This window comes from Hemitrygon akajei, chromosome 32, assembly GCF_048418815.1.
Source record: "Hemitrygon akajei chromosome 32, sHemAka1.3, whole genome shotgun sequence".
Classification (NCBI taxonomy): domain Eukaryota; kingdom Metazoa; phylum Chordata; class Chondrichthyes; order Myliobatiformes; family Dasyatidae; genus Hemitrygon; species Hemitrygon akajei.
The window spans coordinates 11,909,062-11,936,795 of NC_133155.1; the positions used below are offsets into that span (position 1 = coordinate 11,909,062).

General features: G+C 43.1%; 1 protein-coding gene across 5 annotated transcripts in view; it reads right to left on the bottom strand.

Moving 5' to 3' along the window:
• Positions 1–833: 833 nt before the first annotated feature.
• LOC140719791 (hippocalcin-like protein 1) overlaps positions 834–27,734 on the bottom strand; it is a 153,081-nt gene continuing 126,180 nt past the window's right edge. For all 5 annotated transcript variants that reach the window (XM_073034663.1, XM_073034665.1, XM_073034662.1 and 2 more), the window contains 2 exons: positions 4,223–4,328; positions 834–2,432 (listed from right to left, as the gene is read on the bottom strand). In XM_073034663.1, the coding sequence (XP_072890764.1) occupies positions 2,335–2,432; positions 4,223–4,328 (204 nt within the window). In that variant the 3' untranslated portion in view covers positions 834–2,334. The remainder of the gene's footprint in view (positions 2,433–4,222; positions 4,329–27,734) is intronic.

A 27,734-nucleotide genomic window follows, 5' to 3' on the forward strand; every position in this document is an offset into this window, starting at 1 on the left:
CCTTTGAGGGTGAGTAGAAGTATTAACTCTACAGTCCTGGACAACAATTCTCTCTCAGTAAACATCACTTTAAACACTTCGCCTGGTCTTTGTCACGTCACTGCTTGTGGGAATCTACTTTGACCTCTTTTTTTTCCCCACATAAGAATAGTGATTTAAATTCAAGGATTTCACTGGATTGACAAAGCTTCAGGGTATTCAAGCAGGGAGGCAAATAAACACAAGAGGTTCTGCAGATGCTGGAATGCACGGTAGTGTCGTGGTTCGCACAGAGCTTTAACAGTACAGAGCCCAGGTTCACATCCCGCTGCTGCAGGTAAGGAGTTTGCACGTTCTCCCAGTGACCGGGTAGGTTTCCTCAGGGTGCTCCGGTTTCTTCGCACAGTCCAAAGGCGTATCAGTTGGTAGGTTAATTTGCCATTGTAAATTGTCCCGTGATTAGGCTCAGATTAAATCGGGAGCTGCTGGGTGGCGTGCCTCGAAGGGCTGGCTGGGCCGAATCCGCGCCGTTTCTCAATAAATAAATGAATAAAATGCTGGAGGAACTCAGCAAGGAAGTGAATAGCGCTATACAAATACAAATCCTTCTCATCATCGTCTTCAGCCCAGCTTCTGCCTTGAAGTCTTGAGCACAAATACCTGATCTGATAATCTGATTCAAATAACAATACAAAAAGTGCCATACTCACATTACAAAAGCTAATGCCATTGCCAAATTCAGATAGACTAAAACTTTATGACACTGGTTTCAATAAGTAGACCATATTTGACTTCCATGGGATGGGGCAGGCGGGAGGTGGGGGGGGGGAAAGAATGGCATTTCAATTCTTGCATTAAAACAATGATGTTTTAATTTAGAGTAAGATGAATTACAACACTGTTAAAAATACATTAACTTTTTAATACAATTCCCCCATACCATGATCTAACATGCGCTGACAGTGGTTCTGCCTTCATTTCTGAAGCACACAAATACCCTGACTGGAGCAGACGCAGCATATTCATCACAAGAATTAAGGGATTTTTATTCCAGTTATTACAACATGGTAAAACAGTGGTAATATTAGGCAGGAAGACCTTGCATCTGGCCCATTTGTCCACAGTATTCCCTTGTACACCTCTAACAGCCCCGAATTACATTCGTCGCTGGGTTAGATAGGAGATATGCTCTGTAATTCTGTGCACGAATCACACTCACATGACAGGAGCACTGATGCTCCAAAACAAGTGATTATTTACTACTGAGTTTAGGATGTTTTTTCCACGAGTGTGATACCTATTATTATTTTACTATACTTCACTACAAAACCCAATCTCACCGGATCTGTTTTGTTAGAATGACAATTTTTTTTTTGGTGTGGATTTGCAGTCAGGTGGGCCCTCCATTCTCCCACTCCTAGCAACTGTTTTCCCTCCTCCCGGTCTGTGGAATCATGGAGATGGGCCGCACCTTTGGCTTAACACGACCTGAAGGAAATATTGGCGGTTTTCAATAACTTAGGCAGCAGCCCATTGTCATTCCTATTTAGTAAAAGGCCACTTGCACCAATGGATCAATCCACACTTCGGGAACCCACCCGACTTAGGAAGGGGAATGTATGACGCCCGAGTAGAACAGGGCATGAAAATAAAATTAAACCAAGTTATGGTCAAGGGTACGTTTCGTATACATGTTAACAACAAGTCCACTGTGTACGTGAGGGCCACTTAAGCATTTAACCTTAGTTTGTACCTCCGCTCACAAACACGTCTGTGATGTCTTCCTGCTTTCTAAGTGTGAACTGTATTTCCCACAGTGATCTTTGAGGCTTACCGAGTGAATCCGCAAGTGAGATAATCTAATAGCTTCATTTGCAGAGCAATATAGATCATTCTGGGAACTGTAACTGTTGGTTTTGTACGACAAGAGCAATAACTAGAGCAGCTACAATGCAACTCAAAGCGTGTTTGCAAGCTCCCTTATGTGGCGTTTTTTACATTCGTGATGTCAATTTTATGTTTAGCCTAAGGGCCAATAATAGACACGTGCAATATTCCGAACCGTAGTGAGAGCTTTGTGACACAATGCCCCGTTGCTCAATAAGTGTTGGCATGCCGGCTTTTTGAAGTGTCCATCGCACAGAAAACACAAAACAAATTAACAACGCAGTGACTATAAGCTCCTCTGAAGACAGCGCGGGTCGGCCACACGGTCCCGTGTTCGTCATTCACCCTGTTATGGCAGGAAGATCAATTCATGATGAGATGGAGGTCAGAGAAAGGGTTGGCAATCCGGCTGGAATGAAATCTCGCTCCTTTTCTTCATATGATAAGTGTGATACAGTCATGTCCCAACTAGAACTGAGATGCACTGCTTGGGTCACACTGTAGTAACCGTACAATGGAGGGGTCACTCTTGGCACCTTTAATGAACTCTTCAAGAGACAATTTACCTGGAAGAAATTTGTAAACAGGAAAGTGGTGTATTAACAAGCACTCTATTCTGAAAATAGAAGACATGAACCATGAAAGTGGAATGGCGTATTCAATACCAATTTTTGTCCTTGTTATTGGCAAACAAATTCTATTCTATTTATTTATTTTTTGAGATACAACACAGAATAGGCCCTTCCAGCCCTTCAAGCTGCATGCCTAACAATCCCACAATTTAATCCTAGACGAATCACGGGACAGTTTACAATTACCAATTAACCGACCAACCGGTACGTCTTTGGACTCTGGGAGGAAACCCATGTGGTCACGGGGACTCCTGATAGACAGCAGCAGGAATTGAACCCGGGTCGCTGGTACTGTAAAGTGTTCTGCTAACCACTGCGCTACCGTGCTGCCGGATGACTGAGGGAATGAGTTAGGAATGATGATGGGCAGAGTTTTATTTTGGCAAAGTTTGATAAAGTATGGGGTAAAATTGACCAAGGAATGCTATTCGAGCAAAAGGTACCCATAAACTCAGGTAAAAGAATGGATATTTTGGGAAAATTTCCTCCTCGTATCTACCAATTCATGTTCACAATAAAAAAAGTTTTGGAGGGATTGCTTTTTCAGTTGCCTGAAACTCAGTTCTTCTGTATGCCATGTGAAAAATATGATCAAAGCCAACCAGAATCACCACTCTCCCTCTCCCACAAATTACGGGGTGCGCTATGCTGGAGGTGTATGTGACACCTGTTATATTAATATGCCCCCCTCAGCAGGTGGGAATGCAATAACAGCAAGTTATTGATTTAGTGATAAAGTCAACGTGCTCAATAATCACACTGATGTACGACAAATATGATTTAACACGTGGCACAGTAGGGTAGTGGTTAGCACCAGAATTGAACTGGAGTCACTCTACTGTGGCTTTATCTTTCATCTTTTAATTTGCCTCTACATTTTAATTTTCTTCCTCCATTTGCAATTTGTTTCTGGATTTTTATGGAATGAGGCATTACCCATGGGTCCTCTCCTCTTTCCCTCTCTCCAATGGTCCAGTCTCCTCCCCTATCAGATTCCTTCATCTCCAGCTCTTTATCTTTCCAACCCAGCTGGCTTCACCTATCACCTTCTAGCTACCCTCCGTCCCCTAACCCCACCTTTTTATTCTGACGTCTTCCCCCTCCCTTTTCAATCCTGAGGAAAGGACTTGGGCTGAATCGTCGAATGTTTGTTCATTTCCGCAGATGCTTCCCGAGCTGCATCATTTTGTGTGTGTTGCTCTGGATTTCCAGCCACTGCAGAATATCTTGTGTTTAAACATTCCCTGTAAACTTTATTTTACCTTCCTGTTTATGCAGCTCTTAGTCCATTACCTTTTCTACACAGAGCTCAATTCCTACCGGTTTTCCTTTTCATTCCAGCTGTGAGTTCTTATGCAGAGTATTAACAGCAGTACACACAAAATGCTGGAGGAACGCACCAGGTCAGGGAGCATCTGTGGAGAGGAATGAATGCTTTGAGCTGAAACCCTTCACCAGCACCGAAACGTCGACCATTCATCCCTCTCCACAGATGCTGCCTGACCTGCTGAGTTCCTCCAGCACGTTGTGTGTGTTGCTCTAGATTTCCAGCATCTACAGACTCTTTTGTGTTTATGATTTACCACTCTTTAGTTAACTAGTTCATGTAAAGGGATATGAACACATAAACGTGGGAAAATGCCAGTAGGACTTCTGTTGTGAAGGTTAATTGTGTAAGGAAGGTAGAAAGTTTCAGGTTCTCTGTGAAAGTAGTTGGCTGTTACCATCATTATTTGTGTCCATCTGTCTGAAGATTTTATCTGTTCTTTTCTCTGGTGTTGCTTCATCATCGGGCATCTTCATAACCGTGGACACCATCTTGTAGATTGCCTGTCAAAACAAGAACATCAATAAATGGTTCAATATTCATTGTCCAACACACAGCTGGCACCGTTCCTCACTCACTCTTTCTTAGGGTATCAAAGAAATCCAAGAGCCAAAAATGGTCCAGGTGCTGGAAGCTGAAACGAAAAGCAAGAAAATCCTGGAAATATTCAGCTCTAGCAGCTTTCCTGGGAAAAGAAACAGCACATATTAAATTGCCGATCTTTCATCAGCGTTGAAAGAATGGAAATCTGGGATATCCTCAAGGTGTGATGCCTCAAAAAGGTGGCATTCATCACTAAGGACCCCCATCACACAGGACATGCCTTGTTCTCATTGCTACCATCAGGGAGGAGGTACAGGAGCCTGAAGGCGCACATTCAATGATTCAGGAACAGCTTCTTCCCCTCTGCCATCCGATTTCTGAATTGACATTGACCCCATGAACACTACCTCACTGCTTTTTGGCACTACTTATTTAATTTAATTTACTGTAATACAGAGTTTTTTATTATTAGGCATTGCAATGTAGTGCTGCTGCACAACAACACATTTCACCAAATATGCCAGCAATATTAAACCTGATTCTAACAAACAGAGAAATGGGTGCAACTTTGGATAGGAAGTTGAAGGGAAAGTCAAGTGAATGAAAGGGAAGATGGAGACACAGGAGACCACAGATTCTAGAATCTGTAGCAAATAAACGAACTGCCTGAGGATCAGGCAGCATCTGTGGAGGGAGATGGACAGTAAGTGTTTCAGGTCAGGATCTGTAATTAAATGTTCAAGTTTGTATATAATTCCACACCCTTTGCTGAAGCCTCACTCCTAGGGTTGTGGAATAGTGCCATTAATTGGGCACTATTCCACAAAAAGAGGCACTGGAGAGGTTAGAACTTTGTTCAGCTGGGGCAGGAATGGAGAAGTTGTGATCTGCGGAGGTGTGGGGTGTCAGGGGAGATGAAAAGCCCTGGTGCTCTGGTGGGGTCTCAATGCTCTAGGTGTGATGCACCATCAATAACTCACTCTGAGACGTAAGAAGCGAGATATCGGCTTTTATTGACTGGAAGAATGAACAACACTACATCCTGGAGAATGAGGCCGGGCTCAGGCCTCAATCGCCTTTATACAGGGGTCTGTGGGAGGAGCCACAGGAGCAGTCCAGACAGGTATATGTAGTTCACCACAAGGTGGAGAGTGGGGGAGGTCAAGTAATGCAGGAGACACCATGCCGATCTCCACTGCGACAGACCTGCTTGGGAGGCCCATTTTAAGTTGTTCTGATATAAGCCTTGCATTGTGGAAGCTTGCTTTCGTATGACTGAGTATACGGAATACACAGCACCGAACACAATGCCAAATTAAATCTCTTCTGCCTGTACTATCTGACAGCTTCTTAATCGTCACGACTGTATTTATTGCGAACGCTACCCCTGCCACCTTCCGTTCTGCAAAAAAATAATCTTCCTCCGCACATCACCTTTAGACCCTGCCCCCTTTCACCTTAAATGCACATCTTCCAGTACTTGATATTTCTGATTTATTCCCTGAAAAAAATTCTGAAATATTTCCTGGGAGAAATGATTTTGACCACCTTGTCTCTCAATTTTATAAGCTTCCGTTATGTCTCCCTTCGGTCTCCAATGCCCCAGAGGAAACAACCCAATGTCCAACCTCTCCCTATAGCTCATGTCCTCTAATCCAGGCAGCATTATGATAAACCTCTTCTACAAAAAAAACTGTCCGATTGGTGCAGGAACCACATCAAAAAGACAAAATAAATCATAATAGACCTCAGGAAGACTAAAGGGCTCGAACAAGACCCACTATTCATAAGTGGTGAGGTAGTAGAGAAGATCTCCATTTAACACACATAAAATGCTGGATGGACTCAGAAGGCCAGGCAGCATCCATGGAAAAGAGTACACAGTCAATGTTTGGGGCCGAGGCCCTTCATCGGGACTGGAGAAAAGATGAGCAGTCAGAGTTAGAAAGTGGGGGTAGGGGAGGACCTCAGCTAAGACAGTATGACTGAAAAACAGCTTCTTCCTGAGGGCTGTGGTGCAGCTGAATAACGCTACACCCCGGCTTGCCAATGGCATTTGAGTGTTATGGACTACCAAAGTCACTTGCTGCATGTAAATATGGAAATTAAAATGAAAAATATATATTTTCTAAATTAAGCCATACTGCAAATGTTGTAAATACCTGTTTTTGCACAGTCTGGAGTAGCACCACAGTCTCGTTGTCTTGAGTAATGACAATAAACTTCTATTTTATTCCACAACCTTTCTAAAGCTTCCACATCCTCTTTGAACTTTGAGTATTGTGTGCAAATCTGGTCTCTCCATTACAAAGTAAATTTCATTGAATCAATAAAAGATCCACCAGAGTGTAGAAGACCACAAATTGTGCAAATGCAAGTATAAATAAATAGTAATAAATAGCGAATACATGAGATAATGAGATAAAGAGTCCTTCAAGTGAGATCGTTGGTTGTAGGAACATCTCAATGGATGGGCAAGTGAGTGTACTTATCCCCTTTTATTCAAGAGCCTGATGGTTGAGGGGTAGTAACTATTCTTGAACCTGGTGGTGCGAGTCCTGAGGCGCCTGTACCTTCTACCTGATGGCATCAGTGAGAAAAGACCATGACCTGGGTGGTGGGGAATCTCTGATGATAGATGCTGCTTTCCTATGACAGAGTTTCATGTAGGCGTGCTCCAAGTGTGTCCTAACCAAATCGCTGAGGAGTGCAGTAGAATAAAGATTTGGGAATACCCATCCATAATTCCTTGGAAGTGGTGTCATGGGTAGATAAGATCGTAAATGGCACATTGACCTTCATAGATCAAAGTTCAGAGCACAGGAGTTAGGATGTTATATTGAAGTTGCATAAGATGTTGGTGAGGCAAAATTTGGACTATTCTATGTTGTTCTGGTCACCTACCTACAGGAAAGATATCAATAAGATTGAAAGAGCACGGAGAAAGTTTACAAGGAGGTTGCCAGATCTGGAGGACCTGAGTTACGGAAAGAGGCTAGGGCTTTTTTCCCTGATCATTGGAGAATGAGGTGAGATTTGATAGAGGAATACAAAATTAAAATGGATAGATAGATAGGGTAAATACAAGCAGGCTTTTTCCAGTGAGGTTGGGTGAGACTAGAACTAAAGGTCATAGATTACAGGTGAAAGGTGAAATAGTTAAGGGGAACTTCAGTCAGAGGGTAGGGTGAGTGAAGATTGAACTGCCAGCAGAGGTTGTGGATGCAGGTTGAATTGCAAACATACGGGGGGTGGGGGGTCCCAATCTTTTATGCCACAGACTCCTACCGTTAATCAAGGGGTCTGAGGACCCTGGGTTGGGAACCCCTTAAAGAGAACTTTGGATAAGTACGTGGATGGGAGGGGTATAGTCCAGGTGCGGGTCAACAGGACTAGGCAGAATAACAATTTAGCATGGTCTAACTCAACATAGGGCCTGCTTCTGTGCATAGTGCATATGACTCTATACTCCCCAAGCTCCAGCAACCTATATGTTATCTGCAACATACTGACCCGCCCGTCTACACTGCTTTCCGCGTCATTTACAGACAGAAGCCTCGGCACCAGTCACTGCAGAACACCACACATCATGGTCTACCAGGTGGAATAACACCCTTCCTCTGCTACTCTCTGAATTCTATGGCCCTTGTGCAAAAATGTACAATGTACACAAACACCTCACTGAAGCTGCGTCAAAATGCATGATCGCTGATACACTCCGACGGTCATACTCTACCTGTTAGTACTTCTATATGCATACAGTCCCAGAACAGTTGTGGCAGCACTGTAGCATAGTGGTTAGCACAGTGTTTTACAGGCGAGGTGACCTGGGTTCAATTCCCGTCACTGCCTGTACGGAGTCTGTACGTTCTTCCTGTGACTACGTGGATTTCTTCCGGGTGCTCCGGTTTCCTCCCACAGTCCAAAAACTATTGGTAGGTTAATTGCTTGTTGTGAATTGTCCCGTGATAAGGCTGGAATTAAATCTGGGGGTTGTTGGGTGGCACAGCTCGAAGGGATGGAAGGGCCTGTTCCGCGCTGTATCCCAGGTAACAAATAAATGCATTGGGTGGTAACTGCATTAAGTGTTCACATTTTGCTCAGAATTATTTTTTGTTGTGCTCAAAGTCACTGTGCCACGGGAGAATATTTGTTTGCACAGCTTTCAGTGACATTGAAGAAATATCAACATTTACCAGCAGAGGGCGCTTTGGATCCAGATTGTATGTATATCGCATCTCCATTCAGTTCCTTGTTACACAAAATGCCATTCTTCATTCAGTCACCGCCAAGCTGAAACTCATGGATTAGAATCCCAAATTATAGCAAGGAGGTCATACACTATATCCATGGATATGCTGAACACTGCACAAGAAATTGTTGATTTCATTAGTCACATACAATGATCATCATCATTATGTGCCCTGTCTTATGACATGGGTGATCACGGTCTTCCCATGACCATGATTGTTCTTGGGAAATTTTTCTACAGAAGTGGTTTGCCATTGCCTTCTTCGGGGCAGTGTCTTCACAAGACGGGTGACCCCAGCCATTGTCAATACTCTTCAGGGATCGTCAGCCTGGCGTCAGTGGTCACATAACCAGGACTTGTGATCTGCACCGGCTGCTCTTACGACCATCCACCACCTGCTCCCATGGTTTCACGTGACCCTGAACGGGGGCCAAGCAGGTGCTACACCTTGCCCAAGGGTGGCCTGCAGGCTAGTGGAGAGAAGGAAGGCCTTACACCTCCTTTGGTAGAGACATATCTCCACCCCCATCACCCAGACATTAAATAAACACACAATACACATGCACAAGTATTTCTAAAATTCAGTTTCACCATTAATTGAAGCATATTCAGCTCTGATAAACACGATCAATAACATAATTGATCGTTTACTATTTAGGTGCTTTTCCTATGGAGACACAAATTAGGGTGCCACAGTAGCCTATGGATTGCGCCATGATATTGCAGCTCAGGGGGTCAAAGTTCGTAGTTGAAAACCAGTGTCTTATGTAAGGAGTTTGTACTTCTTCCCTGTGAACATGTGAGTCTCCCCTAAGTGCTCCAGTTTCCTCCCACAGTTCAAAGGCGTACCTGTTAGCAGGTTTATTGGCCACTGTAAATTGTCCTGTGCTTAGCTTGGGTTAAATCTGGGACTGCTGGGTGGCATGGCTTGAAGGGCTGGGAGGGACTGTTTCACGCCACATCTCTAAATAAATACAAATTATGCTTAAGGTGCTCGCTTTGGACTGACTTATTACTGTTGAAAGCAGAAATTGTTTCAACAACTGTCAAAAGAATGTTTCCCAGGCTCTTTAAACAGGAACGTGGGAAGTTATAGGAGGGTATTAATCTTCCCAGTCTGAGAAGGTAGGAAAGGAATCAGCCAGCATTTCCACTGTCGGTCAGCAATCTTTGCCACAAGATGCTGGCCCATTATCAGGTTACACCAAGACCCCAGCTTTTCTCCCACAGCCAATGAACAGGGCCCTTTGAAGAATTTGGGTGTCAGGGGTAGAGATGCATCTCTATCGAAGGAGGTGTAAGGTGCTCCTTCCCTCTACTATCCTGCCAGTACAACCTTAGGCAAGGAGTACCACCTGCTTAGCCCCCGATCAGGGTCATGAGAAGCCATGGGAGCAGGTGGTGGTTGGTCGTATGAGCAGCTGGTGCTTATCACAAGTCCTGGTATGTAACCACTGATGCCAGGCAGGCAATCTCTGAGGAGTATTGATAATGGCTGGGGTCACCCGTCTTGTAAAGACACTGCCCAGAAGGCGGCAACGGCAAACCACTTCTGGAGAAATATTTGCCAAGAACAATCATGGTCAGGGAAAGACCATGATTGCCCACGTTAGATGACATGGCACATAATGAGCGAATGAACTTTGAAGAATTTAAATTCTTTAACTGATATTCTTGCACCCAGAACTCAGCTAGTGGTGCTGTCAGAAAAGTCCAAGTAGGAATGGAATGGCGGCATTCCCAACAGGATGAGTTGGACCCCTTTTCACTACTTGGCCTTCACAGTAAAATTCCAATAATCCCACTACACAATACTTTCAGAATCCTGATGGCTCTGCATCTGGCTCACTGGGTACAGTGACCTATGTCAGTAATAGTAAAACCTGACTCTGATTCTGGTATCTTTAATAAACTAACATTCCTGTTCCTGCATTCAAAGTAGATCATATTATCAAAGTACATATACGTCACCATATACAATCCTGAGATTTGTTTTCTTGAGGGCATTCTCAATAAATCTATAGAATAATAACCAAAACAGAATCAATGAAAAGCCACCCAACTTGGGGTGCAACCAGAGTGTAGAAGACAACGAACTGTGCAAATACAAAAATAAATACTAATAATAATAAATCGATAAGCAATAAATATCAAGAACATGAGATGAAGAGTCCTTGAAAGTGGGTCCATTGGTTGTGGGGACATATCAATGATGGGGCAAGAGAAATTGAGTGAAGTTCAACATGTGGTTGAGGGGTGGTAGCCGTTCCTGAACCGGTGGTGTGAGCCCTGTACCTTCTTCCTGACGGCAACAGCAAGAAGAGAGCATGTCCCGGGTAGTGGGGGTCCCTGAAGATGGATGCTGCTTTCCTGCGGTTGGGAGGGCTTCACCCACAGTGGACTGGGCTGTATCTGCTACTTTTTGTAGGACTCCTCATCTGTGGGCATTGGTGTTTCCATGGCAGGCTGTGATGTAGCCAGTTAATATACTCTCCACTACGCGGACAGACCCGGTTACGTTTTTGCTTCCTTTAGCCCACCAGGATCCTGGCTCCTGCACTCCATTTATCACACTGGGGCTCGGGTTTCCACACCTCCTTGAACTCAGCATGATCCCTTTGACAAGCACAGGAGTCCCGGTCCACGGGCAACCTTCAATTCCCTAGTGCCTCAGTTCCCAGCGCTCCCTGTAAACCCACAGGGAACCTACTTCCTGCACCCCCTTTCAACTTACTGGACTTGCTGGAAAGTTTATTATACTGTGCACAGAATCTAAAAAAAGTGAATTTTAAAATGCATGTTGGAATATTAGTGGCAATAACATCAAACAGTCTGGGACATTTGCTTGTCTGGTGCTACTGAAGGCCTGAGTGTGGCAGATGATCAGAGTTATACAGGACCTGTATTTAGTTTGTACAAATGAAACCCAGTGTAAAGATATTAAAGAACTTGTACACACAGATCCTTTGAGGTCAATAAGATGGTGACCCTAATCAGGGCACGTGATGTCCTGATGAAGGGTCTTGGCTGAAATGTTGACTGCTTATCCTTCTTCATAGATGCTGCCTGACCTGCTGAGTTCCTCCAGCACCTTGTATGTGTTACTCTGGATTTCCAGCATCTGCAAAATCGTTTGTGTTTACAACACTGAGATGTACCAGTTTTGGCTTTCTGTTACTCAATGCAAAAGGGAATTTGTACAGCACAGCCAACTCGCAGTGCATTTCCTCACATCAAGAAAGCTAGCTGGGAGCAACTTGGTCCTTGCCTGTTCCCTCAATCAGTCAGACCGCAACTAATCTGTATTTTGACCTGACATACGAAAGCCTTCAAACTTTTCCTAAATTTCCAAATGACATAACCTCAATTACATTTCAGTGGAAGAATCAGAATCAGGTTATATATATAATAGTTAATAAGCAGTGCAAGCAAAGTAGTGAGGGAGTGTTCATAAGTTCAATGTACTCACTTTGGGCCCGTACTCACTGGAATTTAGAAGGATGCATGGGGATCTCATTGAAACCTACTGAAAGGACGAGATAGGGTGGATGTGGAGAGGATGTTTCCTATGGTGGGGGTATCTAGAACTAGAGGGCACAGCCCCAAAATTGAGGGGCCACCCTTTAGACCAGAGGTACGGAGGAATTATCTTAGCCAGAGGGTGGTGAATCCGTGGAACGCTCTGCCTGCAGTGGAGGGCAAGTCTGTGTATATATTTAGGGCAGAAGTTGATCGATTCCTGATTGGTCACGGCATCAAAGGATATGGCGAGTAGGCAGGTGAGTGGGATCCGGGATCAACCATGATGGAATGGCGGAGCAGACTCGATGGGCTGAATGGCCTGTTTCTGCTCCTATACCTTATTGTCGAACGTTCTTTCAGAAATCTGATGACAGAAGGGGAAGAGGTGTTCCTGAACCACCGAGTGTCTGGAAAAATGTTCTTGATTTCCATTACACTTCGATTGAAAATCTGATAATGTCATCTGTGAACTTCTGAGGTGTAACTCCAAGGACATCAAGGGTTCTTCTTGTCCCATAAGCACCACCTTAACAAGCAAGCTTGGATTTGTTAGGGCTGACCAAGAAATTTGAGCCTTTATTGCTGCGGTGAAAATGGAGACAGATTCCAACACCAAAGCATAACTGCGGAGTAGAAGCACTTCTTCAAATGCTTTTCAACCAGAGAGCAAGGGGCTGAATATGAATGGCCGGCCTGTTCCTGCAGTGACGCTCTTGGCCGGCATCCAAACGTGCTACACAGCGGATCAGCAGTGTAATTACATGTACAGCCGCACAGTACTCTGAGGGCGGGTAAGTCTGCCATTTCAAGAGGGCACAAATTACCTTCATCACATACAAGCACTCCCAAGTCAGACGAGTGCCCATTCGATCCTAGCAGAATACTAACACAGTCAGGAGTTGCACTGTATAATAGGCAGACCTCCTAATCCCAGAGTGATGTTTTAATTCAGCAAATATAAATTATTCTCTTCTTATCAAATTCTTTCAACCATTGCTGAATTTTTAAGAGGTATGTGAGCAAAGCTTGAAGTTTTCCTAAGGTACAGCAAAGTTCCTTACGATAAATTTCATACAAAACCGGTCTGGAGAGTCCTCCTGTGTAGCCTGAATCCCCACTAGTGGCACTGGAATACTTTAAATCAGCTTAGGAGTGGTGAAGGTCATATCTGAAGTAATAAGGTTCTTCAGTGTCAGGAGAAGCACCATAAACAAGAGCTTCCTGATGCATCCATAGCAATGTGATACAAGTTCTCTTGTATTCTCAATCTTTTTTGACCACTTTCATTTAGAAACAAAGTGTAATCCAAATTCTAGCATCGTCCTGTAAAACATGGGCAAAATCCTGCTAAATTGACTTTTAATCATGTACATCCATAAAAATCCTGATCTCTCTCTCTTTCTCTCTCTCTCTCTCTCTCTCTCACACACACACACACACACATGCGCACACTTCTTCGGTTGTGTATTATGAATTCGATGACGACGTCCACTCCTTTAACGGTGAGATCTTTGATGACTATACAGTCCTATCCTGGATCCACAGGTGGGTAATGGTGGTAGTGGTGGCAGCCATGGATGCATTTCTCCTGGCTCTCTTCTGCTGTCTTCTGGTTGTTCTTTCCATCTCCAGGATACGAACCCCGTCCCTACACAGCTGTCGCCAAGTGTTACGGTCAGCAGCAACATCCTCCCGGGTCCTCAGGTCTGATCTTGCATTTCCTCAAAGCATTCTTCATCTGATCCTTATAGAGCTTCTTTGGCCCTCCAGCTGAGTGTCGACCATGATGTAGCTGGCCGTATAACACTCCGCGGGGTAGGCGAGATGGGGGCATCCTTATCACGTGCCCCAGCCACTGCAGCTGACGCTGGGTGATCATGGCCTCAATATTTCACACACACACACACACACACACACACACACACACACACACACACACACACACACACACACACACACACACACACACACACACACACACACACACACACACACACACACACACACACACTCACTCACACAAAATTTCTTGCCAAGCTAATTATATAACGTTATCTATATGCAGGATACTGTTTCCTTTCAAGAGCATAAATGGACAAAATGAGGGAATGATTTAACTCAGTTGCCGCAGAGCTGGAAATTATAATGACATGGTTAAGGACTTCCTGATATTCGGCAGTCCTGGTATTCCGCAATCCACGCCAGCTCAGTTCCTGGCGGGTAGTTACGCACTGCCACCTGACTGGATGACTGTGGATGTCCAAGCACTCAAGTCCAAGAACTGAGCTGCACATTTATTTCTTCATTTCTTGAGATGTAGCGTTGAAAAGGTCCTACCGGCCCTTCGAGCCACAGAACAATTTATAATGACCAATTAACCCACCAAATGCTACATCATTGGACCGTGGGAGGAAACCAGAGCACCTGGAGGAAACCCACGTGGTCATGGGGAGAACACACAAGAACTCTTACCAGCAGCGGCAGGAGCTGAACCCTGGTTGTCTGTGCGGTAAAGCGTTGAGCTGACCACTATGCTGCCCTACTGATGGTCAGCAATTCTTAACGGAACGTTTGACCTCAGTCAGGATGATCGGTCCTTTACAGGGAAGTGAACACTTTTAAAATCAGCAAGTTCAAGCCCCAACTCCAATTTGAGCACGTGATCTTGGCCGACACTGAGGGAGCATTGCATCAGCCAAGACTCACTGCACTGAAGCTCTAATCATCTATACTTAAAAGCTCATTTAGCATCGAACGTATCAATTTAGATGGCTTCTATGTCTCAAATTACAGTGGCCAAATCTTGATTGTTTGCAAACTGGTTCTCATGACAACTAATGCAACAACACTTGTGATAATTGCCTATAAAGCATTTTGAAACATCTTGAGACATAAAAAGGCTTTTTACATCTGCAAGCTTTTCATTCTTTCAAATCCATGATAGCACTAATATTATTCTTCACTTCATGTCTCTCAGAATGCCAATTGAGACAAAAGCGAATAGCTGTAAGTAGGCTGCACAATTATCACTTCAAATGGCAACGCTGCATTTAGTAATTTGGGGAAAAGAGCAGCCCAGGTATAAGACCATTTGGCCATTTGGCCCATTATGTCTGCACCTCCATGTCATCATGGCCAATCCATTTTCCCTCTCGGCCCCAGTCTCCTGCCTTCTCCCTGTATCCCTTCATGCCCTGACTAATCAAGAATCTATCAACCTCTGCTTTAAATATACCCAATGACTCGGCCTCCACAGCTGCCTGTAGCAACAAATTCCATGGATTCACCACTCTCTGGCTAAAGAAATTCCTCCTCAACTCTGTCCTCAGCTCTTTATTGTGATGCCGTGTCCTCTGGTCTTAGCTTCCTCACCTTAGGAAATATCCTCTCCACATCCACTCTGTAGAGGACTTTCAACATTCGATAGGTTTCAATGAGGTCACCCCCGATTCTTCTGAATTCCGGTGAGTTCAGGCCCGGAGCTATCAAACGCTCCTCCATATGACGAGCCTTTCAATCCTGGAATCATTTCTGTAAAACTCCTTTGAACAACTGACAATCCTTTAAACTTCCAACACAGCATAGCCTCACCGCTTGCTCAACACTTGCTTCAACGTCAAAACCACACCATCTGCAAGGTGCTCATTTGTGTCCGTGATTCACTATTGCACGGTCAGCGATCTGTGAGCCCAGGGACACCACAAACACAAAGGACCACGCATCCTCACCTCTTGCACACCTATAAAAGTTTTCTGGAATGATGCAAGACAAGCTGGAAATAGTGATTACACATCACTCCAGGAAAACGCACTATCTATCAATTTAAATTGAAATGAACTAGAAAACATTGGTTCACAGGGTAACACACACAAAATGCAAGAGGAGCTGACTAGGTCAAGCATCATCTATGGAAATTAATGAACCATCGACGTTTCGGGCTGAGACCCTTTATCAGGAAAGGAAAGGGTAAGATGACAAAATAAGAAAGTGGTGGGGGGGGGGTGGAGGGGAAGGAGGACAAGTTAGAAGGTGACGGGTGAAGCCAGGTGGGTGGGGGATTGGGATGAAGAAGCTGGGAGGTGATAGGTGGAACAGGCAAAGGGCTGGAGAAGAAAGAATCTGATTGGAGAGTGGACCATGAGAGAAAGGGAAGGAGGAGGGGAATGAGAGGGAGGTGATGAGAAGAGCAGGGGAATGAAGAAGGAAAGAGAGTGGAAAAGCACTTGAGGCTGGAGAAATCGATGTTCATGCTAGCGTACAGGAAGTTGGAGGCTACCTAGATGGAATATGAGGCCCTGCTTCTTCAACCAGAGAATTGTATTCCGTGTGGGAGAAGAGAAGGCCATGAAGCAACATGCTGGAATGGGAATGTGTACAGAAATTAAAATTCACATAATAATGTTGAAGAAAGAGATGTGCTGTTATAGCAACCAATTAGGAAGGCAAATATTAAGCTAGTCTTTAGTGCTTGGAAGTTGGATTTAAGAGGTCTTGCTGCAATTGTCCAGGGCTTTGATGAAAGAACATCTGTGCCAGTAAGTGTACTTTGTGACTCAATACCAAGGAAGGGTACATTTTCCCTTGAGATGGTATATAATTAAAAAGACATAACATTAGCAATAAATTGCACTTCAGGAGCAAAGGGTCAATAAAGGATTAGTTAATGATGCAGATATTTTTAATTTTTTCCAACATTTATGAACAGTTAATGTATCTCCAAGGATATATCAATCTCTTCAAACTAGAAATAAAATAAGCACTCACTGAAGCAAATTTCATTAAAGCAATTAGATTGAAGACTCAAAGTCATAAGGTCAGAAGTAGAAAGTTTCAAAGATAGAAGAAAAACTCTTGTAAACACTCACTTGCACAGAATCAAATGTGCCTCCACGTTTTGCTGGTTGCCTTCAACTTCTTGGTACAAATGCTGCATTTAAGCAACGAGATTATTTATAATTTAGATGTTCAGAGACAATGTTCTAAATATTTGGTAAGGGGAAATCATGGTCGTGGGAGGTCTGCCTGAATTTTACAAGGATACTGATGGGACATAAGCAAAGTACACTCAGTGGCCACTTTATTAGGTACTCCTGTACACGAGCTTGTTAATGCAAATATCTAATCAACAATCCATATGTGGCAGCAACCTAATGCATAAAAGCATGCAGATGTTGTCAAGGGGTCCATTTGTAGTTAAGACCAGACAAATGTGATCAAAGTGACTTTGACGATGGAATGACTGTTGGTGCCAGACAGGGTGGTTTGAGTATATCAGAAACTGCTGATCTTTTGGGATTTTTGCACACAACAGCCTCTAGTTTACAGGGAATGGTGAAAAAACACACACAAAAAAAAAAACTGAGTTGAAATTCTGTGGGCAAAAATGCCTTGTTGATGTGAGAAGTCAGAGGAGAATGGCCAGACTGGCTCAAGCTGACAGGGAGGTGACAATGACTCAAATAAACACGCGTTACAGCGGAAGAGCATCTCTGAATGCACACCACGTCGACCCTTGAAGTGGATGGGCTACAGCTGTAGCAGACCATGAGCATACTCTCAGAGGCCAGTTTATTAGGTATATACAATAAAGTAGCCACTGACTGTATATAGTTCAGATAGAGCTGTCAATTGTTTCAGGCCAAAGTGCATTGCAGGACCTCCGACTCAAACAGCTTCTCACTCTCCAGACTTCAACAATGTTAATAATCAGTGGGGCAACTCTTATTGGACTAGGCCAACTGCATTCACTTCACGCCTATTTTCACCTGGTGCAGGTCTGGAGGTATCTTACTGCATCTTTGGATCATACCGCTACTTGGTTCTTCATTTTGAGGGCTTGTTTAGTTCCAAATACTGTGACAGACTTTGACAGAAGGCAAAACTAAGCAATGGAACTTCTGTCAAAGCTGTGGGGAAATTTAACCATTTAAAACTCTCTAGTGTGAGACATCATGCCATAAGGCATAGGAGCAGAATTAGGCTATTCAGCCCATCGAGCCTGCTCCGCTATTCCATCATGGCCGCTCCCGGATCCCACTTAACCCCATACACCCACCATCTCGCCATATCCTGTGATGCCCTGACCGATCAGGAAACGATGAACTTCTGCCTTAAATATACGTAGGGACTTGGCCTTCACCGCAGTCTGTGGCAAAGCATTCCACAGATTCACTACTCTCTGGATCAAAAGAATTCCTCCTTACCTCTACTCTAAAGGGTTGCCCCTCAATTTGGAGGCCATGCCCTCGAGTTCTGGAGACCCCCACCACAGGAAATATCCACCCCACATCCACCTGATCTAGTCCTTTCAACTTTCAGTAGGTTTCAATGAGATCCCCGCACATTCTTCTAAATTCCAGTGAGAACAGGCCCAAAGCTGCCAAACACTCCTCATATTTAATCCCTTCATTCCTGGAGTCATCTTCGTGAACCTCCTCTGGACTCTCTCCAATGACAACACATCCTTTCTGAGATATGGGGCCCAAAACTGTTGACAAATGTGGCCTGACTAATGTCTTATAGAAATTCAGCATTATCCCCTTGCTTTTATATTCTACTCCCCTTGAAATAAATGCCAACATTGCATTTGCCTTCTTTACCACAGACTCAATCTGTAAATTAACCTTCTAGGAGACTTGCTTGAGGACTCCCAAGTCCTTCTGCACCACTGATGTAAGAAGCTTCTCCCATTTAGGTAATAGTCTGCACTATTGTTCCTTTTACCAAAATGCATTATCATTCATTTCCCAACACTGTATTCCATCTGCCACAGTCTAGGTCCCGCTGCAATTGCATTGCTTCCTCAGTATTACCTACCCCTCCACCTATCTTCCTATCATCCGCATACTTTGCAACAAAGCCATTGATTCCATTATCCAAATCACTGACAAACAACGTGAAAAGCAGAGGTCCCAATACTGACCCCTGAAGAACAGCACTAGTCACTGGCAGCCAAGAAAAGGCCCTTTTTATTGCAACTCACTGCCTCCTGCCTGTCAGCCATTCCGTTATCCATGACAATACCTTTCCTGTAACACCACAGGATTTGCTTGTTACGCAGCCTCGTGTGTGGCACCTTATCAAACGCCTTCTGAAAATCTGAAATCTAAATTACATCCACCACCTCTCCTTTGACCACCTTGCTTGTTACTTCCTCAAAGATAGAACCATAGAACACTACAGCACAGTACAGGCCCTTCAGCCCTCCATGTTGTGCCGACCCATATAATCCTTAAAAAAAAGTACTAAACCCACACTACCCCATAACCCTCCATTTTTCTTTCATCCATGTGCCTGCCCAAGAGGCTCTTAAATACCCCTAAGGTTTTAGCCTCCACCACCATCCCTGGCAAGTCATTCCAGGCACTCACAACCCTCTGTGTAAAAAACTTACCCCTGATGTCTCCCCTAAATTTCGCTCCCTTAATTTTGTACATATGCCCTCTAGTGTTTGCTATTGGTGCCCTGGGAAAGAGGTACTGACTATCCACCCTATCTATGCCTCTCATAATCTTGTAGCAGACTTGTAGATCTCTAACAGACTTATCAGGCAAGATTTTCCTTTACAGAAACCATGCTGACTTTGACTTATTTTATCATTAGTCTCCAAGTACCTTGAAACCTCATCTTTAATAATAGCTCCAACACTTTCCCAACCACTGAGGTTAGGCTAACGGGCCTATAATTTCCTTTCTTTTGTCTCCCTCCCTTCTTAAAGAGTGAAGTGACATTTGCAATCTTCCAGTCCTTTGGGATCACGTCAGAATCAAGTGATTCTTGAAAGACCATGACCAATGCATCCATTATTTCTTCAGCAACTCTTTCAGGACTCTGGGATGTAGTCCATCTGGTCCAGATGACTTATCCACCTTAAGACCTTTGAGTTTGCCTAGCACCTTTTCCTCTGTAATAGCAATGGCACTCACGCCTGCTCCCTGATACTCAACAGACTTCTTGCACACTGCTAGTGTCTTCCACAGTAAAGACTGATCGCAAAGTACCCATTAGGTTCCTCTGCCATTTCTTTGTCTCCCATTATTATCTCACCAGCATCATTTTCCAGTGGTCCAATATCAACTCTTTTTACTCTTTATATAACTGAAAAACATTTTGGTACCCTGTTTTATATTATTGGCTAGTCTGCTGCATTTTTTCATCTTTTCCCTTCTTGTAGCTTCTTTAGTTGCCTTTTTGTTGGATTTTAAAAGCTTCCAGATCATCCAACTTCCCACTTACTTTTGCTACCTTATATGCCCTTTCCTTGGCTTTTATGCAGTCCTTAACTTCCCTTGTCAACAACGATTGCCTACCCCTGCCATTTGCAAACTTCTTCCTCTGTGAGATTTATTTATCCTGTGCCTTGTGAACTATTCCCAGAAACTTCAGCCATCCCTGCGCTGCCTTCATCCCCACCAGTATCCTCCCCCAATCCAGTTGGAGAAGCTCCTCTCTCGTGCCTCTGCAATTCCCTTTATTCCATTGCTGTACAGATACATGTGAATTATGCTTCTCCCACTTAAACTGCAGTATGAATTCAATCACATTATGATCACTGCCCCCTAAGGGTTCTTTTATGCTAAGCTCCCTAATAAGATCTGGGTTATTACACAACACTCAATCTAAAATAGCCTTTCTCAGAGTAGGCTCAAGCACAAACTGTTCTAAAAAGGCCATCTCGTAGGAATTCAACAAATTCCCTCTCGCGATCAGACAGCAACCTGATATTCTCAATCCCCTTACATATTGGAGTCCCCCATTACAATCGTGTCATTATCCTTATTACATGCCTTTTTCAGCTCCCTTTGCAATCTCAACCCACATCTTGGCTACTACTTGGAGGCCTATATATGATACCCATAATGGTTAGTGTATCTCAGAAATTGCTGATCTCCTGGGATTTTCATACATACAAATCTCTAGAGTTTACAGAAAGGGGTGCAGAATGTGGTACTTACCCAGTGTAAGTATCTACTGAAGATAATTAAAAGTTAGTGGAAAAATAAAACAAAAAATCCCTCAAGCTATTAAAACCACTAAACTGAAAATAAGAGGACTAAAGCAAAACATCTTCCATGTTCTGTTGGATGAGAATTCTCACTCATCCGAGTGGTTGATAGATTCATGCCCGTTCTGAGTAGCTCGAAGGTCACTGGACTCCAGACAAGGAATGGAATTTCAGACGTGGTGACACCAATCAGTTGAAGAAGTCTTACGTTCAAGCAGATGCATGTCTTGGATGAGGGTGCAAAATGCCAGCAGCCCGCTTTAGAAACTCCAGCAGAGTTCAGCCACAATCAAGTGGGTTACAGCTTGTGCTATGGTTGACGGATTAAAACAGTGGCTCCTAACCTTCTTTATGCCATTGACCCCAACTATTAACCGTGGGCTCTATGGACCCCAGGTTGGGGACCTTTGGATTAATAAAGTCTAACTACTTCCTGAAGGACCCTAAAAGGGCCAATGAATGACAGACTAGCAGTACATAAGCTATGCTATGTTTGCACCCATACCAGAGTTAAAAGACAAATATTAATCTAAGTACATCATTATGCTCTTGCATCATGGGTAAATTTGCTACTCTGGTGCAAAGTACACACAACGTTTAGGACATTCCACCAAAACAGGGATTCCCAACAGTTTTTAAGCCTTGGACTAATACCAATAAGCAAGGAGTCCATGAGCCCTTGATTGGGAACTTCTGCATGAAGAGTTCAGGCATGTCAGCTCAGTAAAACTCCAACAGGATATAAAGGTTTGTAAGTATAATTGGCAGATGAAGAAGAAATAATTCAAGAAGCAAAAGCATGGGATATATTAAAAAGTAAATTCCAAGTTAAACAGTTGTGTAAATTCAATTAAATAAAATTGCTTCAAATAACTGCATGGCCATTTAAATTATTCAGCTTCAACTGTAAATTTACATTTTTTTTATTTCTTTGCCGAGAAAAACTCCCCAAAATAAATTATTGAACAGTTTAATGGCTTATTCAGCAGTGAAATGAACAAGATTAATATTTTGGCTCCTTTGAGACAGCACACTCATTCTATAGCAGTGCTCTTGAACAAAGTGAGCGACTGAAGCTTGTACATTATTTAATACATGCAAATAACACAAAAAACAGAAGTAGTGTATTCGGTCTCTCACGTCTACTCCCTCACTCATTCATCTGCCTGTTACGCTGCTGGCGTTTATTCAGCAATGAAGCTCTTCCGTCTCTGTCTCTTCGTGGGCATCTTCTCTATTGTGCCCCAGGTGTGGTTCAGGGCCCTCATTTCTGGCTCTACGGTACAGCGCCAAGTTCTCTTTGGTCTCCCACGTTTGCTCCGCCCTTGCTGTCTTAATGACGCAGTTGGTCTCTTTTCTCCTCTCGTGCTCAATCCATCTCCAACTTTTCCTCATGTGATTATGGCCTTGGCCTCTTGATGACATTGAAGGAGTCAGGCATGGTTGGAGACCTCTCTTGGCTAGAAGGTATGAAGAGACAGCATCCTCAACTATCTTCCTCCCCGTCTTCTCCCAGCTCGTGCCAACAAAGATTTCTCTGCCCTGTGGTCTCTAGAACTGTCCCCCAATTCTACTAGCCCGATTGGCTGACACCACATTCCTAAGTTGAACAACAAAGCCTCTTATCTCAGCTCAAACCCAAACAAGCTGAAAGCAGAATTGACTGCTCTTACAGAATTGCTAAAAGGAAATGCCTACAGTATAGCAGTAAAAATCTTAACCAGGGCATTACATCTAGAAGTGTCTTGCTCCAACTATGTAGTGTTCTGGTAAAATGGCATCTGGAATGTTGTGTACAGGTGAGCCTCGTTACCTTAGGGAGGATATCCTTATGATATAATGAATGTGGTGTCGATTCATCGAATTAATTCCTGGGATGTCATGTTGGTCAAACAGCAAGAAATAAAATAGGCCTGACCTGTACTTGACCTGTAGAAGAATGGGAGGTGATCTTATTGAAGCGTACAGATTTTGTTTTTAAACAGGATTTGACAAAGTAAATTCAGAACCGAAATCTCCCTTGGTTGTGGTGGTTTAACCCAGAGGTTAGAGTCTCTAGGTGGTTGGTCAAAGGGTCATAGAAAAGTACTGCACAGATACAGGCCCTTTGGCCCATCAAGCCTCTGTTGAACCATTTACACCGCCTACTCCCATTGACCTGCACTGAGACCATAGGAAGAGAGAAAAGCATTCCTTAATGGAATGAGACTACAGAACAATCCTTTATTGAGGGCTTTAGATGCCTTGAACATGAAATATAAAGTTGGTATGCAAATACAACAAATTATTGGAAGGCAAATATGTTGTCCTTTTGCTAAAACTGTGTTGGACCACACAAAAATATCCCTTTGTGCAGTCTTGGCCTCCTTATTTCAGGAGGGTCACTTTTGCCTTGGAGGCATTTCAGAGGAGGCTCACTTAGTCTCCTGGTATGAAGGAGCTGCGAGGAAAGAGTCCATATATATTCATCACGTTAAGAATGAGAGTGTCTTGGCCTGAAACAGTGACAGTTTATTATTTTCCATAGATGCTGCCTGACTTGTTGAGTTCCTTCTGCGTTTCGTGTGTGTTGCTTTGGATTTCCGGCATCTGCAGACTTTCTTGTGTTTAAGGATGAGGGATGATCCTTTCAAAATATCCTTGTAGAGCCTGACAGGATAGATGCAGAGAGGATGTTTCCCTCATAGGGCAATCTAGGACTAGGGGGACAGAGTATTAAACAGTTGCCCCTTTAAAAGAGCAGATGAGGAGGAATTTTTTTTCTTCCAAAGTTTTGTCAATCGTTTGCACTCCCTGATGCAGAATAAAGTCCAATCACTGAGCATACTCAAGAGCAAGGAAGGCAGATTTTACGTTTGCTGAGGAGTTTAGGGTCATGGAGAAAACAAATAACGACCAATCCAAGGCCAAGTTCAGCTGATGATCTCAGTGAAGGACAGAGACGATCCAGGAAGTGGGGGAGGCAAGTGTAAGGGGTTGTACGACTCACCCCTGCAACTTCTTTTATGGACTTGCAAAATTATAGTGATAGGAAAATCATGTAAGAAGACATAAATACACAGGAATTTCCAAGAATCATGTGTGATTTAAGCTTTCAAACAGAAATTCTGAGGTCAAATTTTATTAGTTAACATTTCAAGGCAGGACAACAAATGGCAGGCCAAGGGGACCCAGCCAACAGAGGGAGAAATGATAACTCAGAAGACATGATATCCATAAGTTTAGCTTATTTGGTGTCCATAATTATCCCTAATTTGCCAGGAAGTTTGATCTAATGGCGCAATGATTATATTTGACAAAACAGTCAAACTTATTCTGGTAAGTCATTCTCATAAAGTTTGGCAAAAAGGAAAGCCAGCACATTTTCAATTATAACCATTAGTGTTTTTTTTAAGTGAAGCACATATGGTCAAGATTTATGCGATGCAATGCATCTGAACAGATTCTTGATCCCTTTGGATTGCCTGCAATATGACATGCTGTTCAATTTATTATTCATCTGTTGCCTCAGTCAGTTTTAACTGAAGGCTTTTTGGTGATTGTACAACATTGGGAAGTTAACTTGCAAAGATCTCCTCATCACAGCCGCCTTCAACCTACCACCAGCTAAAGCAGCTTTAATACATGAGGAAGTTAGTATTGTACAGATTATGAGTTTTCAATAGGTACATTTAATGTCAGAGAAATGTATACAATATACATCCTGAAATTCTTTTTCTTCGCAAACATCCACGAAAACAGGAGTGCCCCGAAGAATGAATGACAGTTAAATGTTAGACCCCCCAAGCCCCCCCAACTCCCCCTCCCACATGGAAGCAGCAGCAAAGCATCAACCCCCCCAAATCCCCACCAGCCAAAAAGCGACAGCAACCCCCACCAAGTATTCAAGCGTGCAGCGAATCATCAATACAGACATAGGCAGTATCCCAAAGACTACTCGCTTACCTGGTAATTCAACATACCACAGGCTCTCTCTCCCTATTAAGGGAAGAAGAGGAGTCCCTGTTTCAGTGACAGTTTATCATTTAGAAATTTGTACTGGGCCTAAGACTCTTCTGCCATACGCAATCTTGGCTGGTGGGAGTGAAACCCCTTGAAGATGACATTTCCAAATGAAAAATCAGTGATCAGAACCAGGTTTAATATCACTGGCATATGTCGTGAAGTTCGTCTTTGTGGCAGCAGTACAATGCAATACATAATAATAGAAAAAAATGGAATTACTGTAAGTATATATTAATGTATATATAATAATTAAATGAAATAAGTAGTACAAAAATAGAAATAAACAAAGCAGTGAGGTAGTGTTCATGGGTTCAATGTCCATTCAGAAATTGGATGGCAGAGGGGAAGAAGCTGTTCCTGAATTGTTGAGTGAGTGCTGTCAGGCTTCTGTGCCCCCTTCCTGATGGTAGCAATGAGAACAAGGCATGACCTGGGTGATGGGGGTTCTTAATGATGATTCTTTTTGAGGCATCGTTCCTTGACGATGTCCTCGATACTACGGAAGCTAGTAGCCATGATGGAGCTGACTGAGCTTATTTCAATACTGTCCAGTAGTCGCACCCACCCCCCCCCTCGCCCCCAATACCAGACGGTGATGCAGCCGGTTAGAATGCTCTCCGAGGTAAATCTGTAGAAATTTATCTTAAATGGACCACCCCTTAATTTTTTAAATTGTTACTCCCAGCTCTAGATTATTCCTTAAGAGGAAACATGCTCAACTTTCACCCCATTAACACTTTTCAGAAATATGGAAAAAAAAATCACTTTTAAAGTATGTCATTAATTTATGATTCAATTGAAAGATTGTAATCCATGTTTAAAATGGAACTTACAGTGAGCAGCTGTACCTAGGCTCGATTCAGCATTGCAATTCTTCCTGCAGAAGGAACATCTACACATAGTCAGTGATTCACACAGGGCGGAAGGAGGCCATTCAGCCCTGCTTAATCATGCTAGATTACAAGATAATAAGTCATGGTTCCTTCAAAATGCTCTGCTTTGTGAGGAATTTGAGGGGATTTGGTACGTCACCAATGTCTCCAGCAAACTTCTACAGGGATAGTGTGGAGGACCTTTTGACTGACTGCATCACAGTCTGGTATGGAGGCTCCATTAACAGAATGACAAGAGGCTGCACGGGGCTGGAGATGCAGCCAGCTCCATCAAAAGCAAAACCCTCCCCACCATTGTGGACATCTTCATGAGGCTGGCCCCAAGAAAGTAGCATCCATAATCACTTACCATCTGGGACATGAACAATGTTCCCTCTAATTCTTAGTAGTCAGTGTGCACAAAAATCTTACGCTGTGCAAATTTTTTTCCTGTGACAAAAGTATACGCGCACTGAATGCACACATGGCACAGTTTATGTTGGCTTACAAAATATTTGACATAAAACTGCACAGAATAACAACAAAATAACACATATTTAAAAGTAACTCAGTTACTTTTTTTTCTCTCGTCTTTGGCATTTACCCATTCTTTGTAAACTCTATCTAGACTAATAGAACTTGAATGCGATTTACTTGCCAAATGATGCTTCAAAAAGTCAAGTTTCCAAATATCATCCCATTTCTTTCCACTAGCAAATTCTCCAGCAACTTTCGCATCACGACAATACAAACAGATAAATCCAGTTTCTGAATCATACATAAATATTTCTTGTAGCTGAACGCTCATGACCTCATGAGTTTTCAGTGTAGCAGTTTCTACTATTTTGTTAAGCCATTCAACTTCAAACAAATTTGCAGTTCTTCTGCGCCTCACGCCCTTTGCTTCTTTTTAATTCGACATAGTGAATCAATATTTTTTCAATTAAGACATTAGTAAGCTACCTACAGGATTTGAAACAGATCTTTGTAAACTTTACAATATGAACACTGTCCGCCAAAGATGGCTGCCGCCGTGATGCAGCTGTACAAACCGGAACAGGACAGGTGAGGTGACGTAAATTAGTGACGTGCATTCTGGCATTTGAAAAACCGACTAACTAGTTAACAGAAACATTTAGCTAAAAGATTATTTTCAATAAGTATAATTGTTAATTACTGCATTATTTTAGGCAACTAACCTTTTGTGTGCACATTAATTTCCTTTGTGCGCTGGTTGAAAAACGTGTGTGCGTGCGCACACAGCTTAGAGGGAACATAGGACATGAACTTTTCTCAATTCCGTTATCGGGGAGGAGGTCAAGGAACCTGAAAACTCACTGTTAAGCTTTGTAACGCAAACATTAAATTAATTCAAAGGAACACATGGGAGTCCAGAAATACAGGTGTAATGTTGTCTTTACTTTAAGTGAGGTGTGCACATATCACGTGGTAGCGTGATGGCTTATGCAATTGATGTATTGTTTTCAACCAACCCGTAATTAACTATTGAAAAGAACAAGAGGGCTTAATCAAACTACATATTTCCAGGATTTCTCAACTATTATTGAAATATTAAATACACAACACCCACGCTCAATGATTCAGGAACTGCTTCTTCCCCTCGGTCATCAGATTTCCAGAGCATAAACACTCCCTCGTTGTTCTTATATTGTCACTATTTTTTAAACTTACAGTAATTTTATGCCTTTAC